Source organism: Hibiscus syriacus, unplaced genomic scaffold (assembly GCF_006381635.1).
Source record: "Hibiscus syriacus cultivar Baekdansim isolate YM2019G1 unplaced genomic scaffold, ASM638163v2 tig00110505_pilon, whole genome shotgun sequence".
Taxonomy (NCBI): domain Eukaryota; kingdom Viridiplantae; phylum Streptophyta; class Magnoliopsida; order Malvales; family Malvaceae; genus Hibiscus; species Hibiscus syriacus.
In genome coordinates this window covers 1,417,873-1,423,864 of record NW_024062765.1, presented here as the reverse complement: position 1 = coordinate 1,423,864, position 5,992 = coordinate 1,417,873, and the positions used below count along the sequence as shown (strand labels likewise).

The window sequence follows — 5,992 nt, the reverse complement described above, 5'->3', positions numbered from 1 at the left end:
CCAAACCAGATAAGACAACTTTAATGAAAGGAATAGAAAGAAATATGAGATGATACGTATAATGTAATTATTTTTTTACTACTTTACCAAGTAAATGCCAATGAAGAGACTTGTTGCATATAAACTTCTATACCAAAATGTTGAGGTTCTCGTTGCAAAAACATTTACCTATCAAGCACAACCTATGCTGCATTAGAGGTCATCACCTCTTATATAATAACATTCTTTACGGGAAATCCAACTGTAATTTTAACTTCAATGCTTACCTATACATGAAATCTGTTACTGTTACCAATAGAAAGCGCAATAAAATATCAGAAATTTAGATTAAATAGATTTATTTTTTAATATAAAAGTTAATTAAATAAAAAAAATAAAAGTTCTTTTTCCTTAAAATTTTCCCCTCCCATTTTTTGTCTAATTGCATTTTAAGTTCTTATCGATTTAAATTTAAATAAAATTAGACCTTTAGTCCTTGCAATTTTTAACTTGATATCTTATACTTGCTGATATTTAATTCTAGCTCCATCCTAGATACTCTTACCATAAAGCTACTTATCACCTCTTAACATGCACATAAACACAAATAAGATTATTATCACAAGATTATAATCATAAGCTTAATAATTCATTAACAAATTAGATTAAATACGTTATGAGATGAATTATTCATACAATGGATGTTGTTGTTGACAGATAGTTGCATATACGTATCAAAATTCGGGTAAATATACTCCATCTTATTGCTTCAATCCATATCAAAGTTTGATATCCATACTCACACAGAGCCTCAATCCATATAATAATCGGATATTCAAACTCACTCATAGTCTCGGTCCATATCAAAATTAGGTATCCAGCTGGACACACACACAAATCTGACGATAAAAGCACATTTTGAGATGAAAAGTCTCGAGGACTCTTGCTGGAATCAATGGCAAATGCACATTCATTAAACAGGAAAATGCTTTATCGACATCATTGAAATTCTTATGTAAATATCACAAGTTTTAAGAATCGAGACTGAAACATTAGAGCCTCATCTTTCAAACATAGAGAAAACAATCCTATTTAAGGTGAAGAAAAATCTAGACAGGAATATCAGAAGGATAATCAGCTGGATGTCTGCTGATAGTTTCCCTGAGATGTTTCTCTTGTTCCTCAAGGTTTGGTGGTGGATAATCATAGACATCAGTGAACATCTCTGAAAGTGGAGGCTTCTCTGTTTTCTCTGCCACCTGAATTGCTTCCAATAACTGCACCAAATTTCTTCCTATGTATCAGAAAAAAAATGCAAATTATGGATATCCAAACCGATTAATGAAATGATCACCTGTTTCCTGACACTGCTTCGGAGCTGAGTTTCTTGTTGGTCACTCCACCAGCCATTACTTTGAACCCAATTCCTAAATCTGTTTACAGGGTTCCTGGCATTTTTCCAGTAAACAATTTCATCACTCTGGCGATATTTGGTCGAATCATCAGATGTGGAATGGTGTCCTACTCTGTATGTTAGTGCCTGAAAGTAAAATATAAAGTTTAAACAAGATGTCACGGTTTTTATTTTGCATAACCGAAAGTTTAAACACGATGTCACGGTTGTTATTTTGCATCACCGGTCTTCTCCATCGCCGGTATTTACTACGATAAAGTTGAGATGGAGATTGCCCTCACCTCAATAAGGATTGGTCTCTGTTCATTTACAGCCATTTCACGAGCTGCAGAAACTGCGGTGTAAACAGCAAGCGCATCATTTCCATCCACCCTGATGCTTCTGATTCCATACGCTCGACCCTTGACAACAATTCCATCACCTGCAGAAGGCAATGTGGGTGAAACAAGTTTCGAATCTGAAAACCGCAGAGGGAGCTCCCGTTTTAGATAATAAAGAGGAAAGCTAACGTACTTCGAAACTGTTCCCATACATTCGTACTGATCGCCCACCCATTATTGCGACAGAAAAAAATGACCGGAGCTTCCATAACTGCTGCAAAGTTTAAACCGGCATGAAAATCACCCTGCAAAAAAAAAAAAATGGATACCATGAGCAAACTGCTACAAGCAAATAAAGTACGAGATTGTTAGCGTGCTTACTTCACTGGTGCCACCGTCTCCAATGTATGAGACAACACATGCTTTTTTGTTATCCATTTTAAGAGAATAAGCTATGCCAGCAGCTTGGGGAAGTTGTGTTCTGAAAATCAAGGCCAAAAGTTGGTAAATTAGCTAGATTTGATGAAAATTTGTGCAGAATAATTGAAATGAGTAACAGTTCAAGATGGGGTGCAGAAGTATTTACGCAATAGGGGATGAGATGGTGAAGAAATTGTGCTTTTTGGACCCATAATGAATCGGCATCTGCCGGCCTTTTCCATAATCAGCTTTGTTTCCAAAGCACTGGTCGGCGAATTCTTGCAATGTGAAACCACGCCATAGCAAAACTCCGGGTTCACGGTACTGCCATTATATTAGTTAAACAAAGCTTTAATTTCAATCAAACAAATGAAGTATACATATTTTAAACTGTTCTTATTGTGTTGGAACTTGAAAAATGTTTCACCTGAGGCAAGATAATGTCTTGTTCAGTGAGAGCAGCGGCGGAAGCTATGTTAATTGCTTCTTCACCGGCTGAGGTGAGGTAAAAGGATATTCTTCCTTGCCTTTGCGCTTCATAGAATATGGTGTCCATTATTTGTAAATTCACCATCTTACTGTACATTTTTACTGCTGCTTCCTTGCTTACCTGTAATTACACAATATTTTTCCTTTTAATTTTGCAATAATTTTTAGTTTCAATGATAGTATTAGAAGTTAGCATCAAGGGAAAAACAAAGAAAAAAACCTGCTGAAAATCAGTGTCTTTAATTAACTCTCCATCGTCATCTAGAACTCGATAGCAAGGTACTCTGGTCTGTGAAGATTCCGAGATGAAGTTCATGTCGGAAGTATACGAAACTTTCCCTCCCGGAAAGTCCAGTGACTGCCATGCCAAATTTATTCATATTAACTTGAGCCAAATCAGATCAGGTAGAATTGCTATTTTTTCATCTAAACTCTGATTAATATAAAACTTAATAAAACGTAACGATTAATGATTAATCCCAAAGGAATCACTGGTATATGAGAAGTGTGAAAGGGATAAGCATGGATCAATGTACAGGGACATATGGAGGATTTTATTTTAAGAGAATGAATTTAAATTTAAAAAATTCAGGGAGAAAAATTAAATTTATAAAATTTTAAGAGGGTATAAATAAATTTTCAATAAAATATATATAAAAATTTAAAATATAATAATTTTAAATTTTTATGACAATCGCCCCTTGTACATATGGAATATGGTAGAAGATAGAGACTTGAAAAAGCCAAAAGAAGAGGCAAAGATAGATACACAGAGAAGTAGCAACTCACGTTTTGAGTTTCCCTAATAATTATTTTGATAGAGTTCAAGTGTGAAACGTCTTCGCGCCACTTCCTTTTGTCGGGATTTTTCTTTTACAAAATTTATATATTTATTTTTTATAATAATTCATATATCATTTATTCAAATGCATGCATATGTTTCACAAATTTTGTATTTTCTTCTCTTTTCCATGTAATTTGGTTTGTGAAGCGACTAGATGCATATCACCTAAATCTCACTCATCTTTAACTTGTCATATATTCTAGTATTATTTATTAAATGAATTTCTATCTTTTTAGAAATATATTTTTAACATGACATGTATCAATCATTTAATCTCATTAAAAGTTTCAAACTTTATTACTGTCCAGGATTAAATTTTTTTTGATCAAATTTAGATATAATTAATATAAATAGTAAACATATACGTACCTACTACATCTACTTACGTAAATGTATTACACGTACCAATTTGAGTATAAACATTGTGGTTGGGATTGTTAGATGTCGATCATGACTTTGGACCTATATCAACTGCCTTTCCTCTAAAGACCCCCAACCTTTCAGTAGTAATTTCATTAACGTGTAAAACCAAACTAATTACCAAATAAAAACCAAATTGAACCCATTTTCTTTTTTTTTCCCCCAAAATTCTTCAGAATTATATAATAATCAAGTAATTAGCATGATTTAAAGGCGTTATTCGTTTGCTTCTATAATTAAAAATAAGTTGAGGATCAAAACAAAAACTTTCATTAAACGTAATATGCCTGCAACGAAGGCAAACAAAGAGTCCGTACCAGTTGATCATCGTCGGTATCGCTGGAGAGAAACGAATCTTGTTGCTTTTCAGCTACAGTGGACTTGAAACGCTGAAACCAGAAAAGGGTAGCCCTGTTCCAAGGCAATGAATTCAGATATCTCCGGTTTCGATCACAAACTGTCCGTCCGCCGTGCAAAGCCGATGATGAACCAGAACTTTTGTTAATGTCGACGGCGCTCCCGATGAACCCTTGGTTCATACGTTTCCTTATGTGATTGCCAATGCTTCTTGATGATATTCTAACCCAATTCGCCATTGAAATTGTTAACAAGTTAAAGAACAAAGGGTTTCTTTTGTTTTTTTTTTCTTTCGATTTTCTTTCCTTCTTTTGATTGTATAATTAATGAGAAGAGAGACGAAAAACTTGAGAGAAATAATTGTGAGAAGATTGATATGTGGAATTGAAAGAAAATAGGAGGATTATATATAATCCACGTAATTTAAACGTGAAAGATGAGAATTGTAATTTGAAAGGGACACTTTGACGTCCATATCCACCGGTCTCCATATCCTTATCGGACTTGACTCATGAAATTTTTATTAATATATTATATTTTTTATCCAAACTTTGATTACTATAAAATATATTGTATCACATATCCTCAAAATACGTCTTTCATTTTAAATTGATCTTTAAATTTTTAAATATTTTAATTTCATTCGTAAATTATACATATATATATTAATCACACCCTTGTTAATAAAATCATTAGGTCAAGTTATAATATTATATGTTTGAAGAAAAATAGGTTAAATTATAGTTGAAACTAATTACATATTTGAATAAATTTGGGGTGAAATTGAAATATTTAAAAGTTTAGGGATCAAGTTAATTAAATTAAATTATTATAAACTATTTAAAATTTTAAAAAAATCAAATGTACCTTAACTTTAGATAAAACATATAATTTAGAAAAATAAAATAAAATAACTTCATTAAAATTGACAAAAGTATTATTGAAATTAAAAAATGAGTTATTGTTTACAAAACATAAAAAAATAAAGTGGAAAGTAAATAAAAATTAAAGTGTCAATCAATATTATACGTGTAGTCATATGAGTGATGGAATATATACAGGGCATGAAATGGAAACAAGAGAATTCTATTAAAGGTTCCTAGTTCTTCTGATAAAGAATTAGCCCCAGAATAATTGTTTGTATAAGAGATGTGTGACAGCTAAGCATGGATACACGTGGAATCTGGTACAAGATAGAGACTTGGGAAAAGGCAAAAGCAAATGGAAGATAAATACAATGAGAAGTAGCCATTCATAAATACATTGGGATAAGCATGGATCGACACGTATTTCTGCCACTTTTGTCCCGGGGGGATCATTCTTTTATTTATTTTATTCTTTTAAAAAAATTAACATTTATATATTAAATTATTTGTTTTAATTATTTCTGATATAATATTTCATATTATTATATGACCTAATTGCCACCTATTATAGTATTTATTACATAAATTTAATATATTTTTAAAAAATTTATTGTAATGTAAATATATAACAATCCTTTGTTCTCGTTTCGAATTTTATTAACTGTGAAGAATTAGATTTCTTTTCTTATGATAAGATTTAGATATAATTAGTAAACATATAGTACGTAGGTGATGTATTTTGTGTGCACTAATTTGAGTAAAAACTGACTGTGATTATTAGATCTTGATCATGCCTAACTTTGGAGTTTGGACCTAGCTGATGTTGAGGAATACGGTTATCAGATAGAGTAAAATTGCAATTGATAATTTGAGAAAATAAAAA

At 31.9% G+C, this 5,992-nt stretch overlaps 1 protein-coding gene across 1 annotated transcript; it reads right to left on the bottom strand.

Moving 5' to 3' along the window:
- Window positions 1-926: 926 nt before the first annotated feature.
- LOC120130052 (2-oxoisovalerate dehydrogenase subunit alpha 1, mitochondrial-like) lies at window positions 927-4,600 on the bottom strand. Its single transcript, XM_039147400.1, has 9 exons — window positions 4,204-4,600; window positions 2,843-2,980; window positions 2,561-2,743; window positions 2,300-2,457; window positions 2,095-2,194; window positions 1,907-2,018; window positions 1,675-1,814; window positions 1,334-1,519; window positions 927-1,256 (listed from the first exon to the last, which is right to left on the bottom strand). The coding sequence occupies exons 1-9, from the start codon at window positions 4,480-4,482 to the stop codon at window positions 1,089-1,091; spliced, it is 1,464 nt and encodes a 487-aa protein (XP_039003331.1). The 5' UTR covers window positions 4,483-4,600; the 3' UTR covers window positions 927-1,088.
- Window positions 4,601-5,992: the final 1,392 nt, after the last annotated feature.

What these genes read in the sequence shown, in the direction of transcription:
- LOC120130052 (XM_039147400.1), bottom strand. Translation starts at nt 4,482, where the DNA reads ATGGCGAATTGGGTTAGAATATCATCAAGAAGCATTGGCAATCACATA. An exon ending in AAGACACTGATTTTCAGCAG is followed by an intron (nt 2,744 to 2,842) that starts GTTTTTTTCTTT and finishes GTGTAATTACAG; the next exon opens with GTAAGCAAGGAAGCAGCAGT. An exon ending in GAGACGGTGGCACCAGTGAA is followed by an intron (nt 2,019 to 2,094) that starts GTAAGCACGCTA and finishes TTTTTTTTGCAG; the next exon opens with GGTGATTTTCATGCCGGTTT.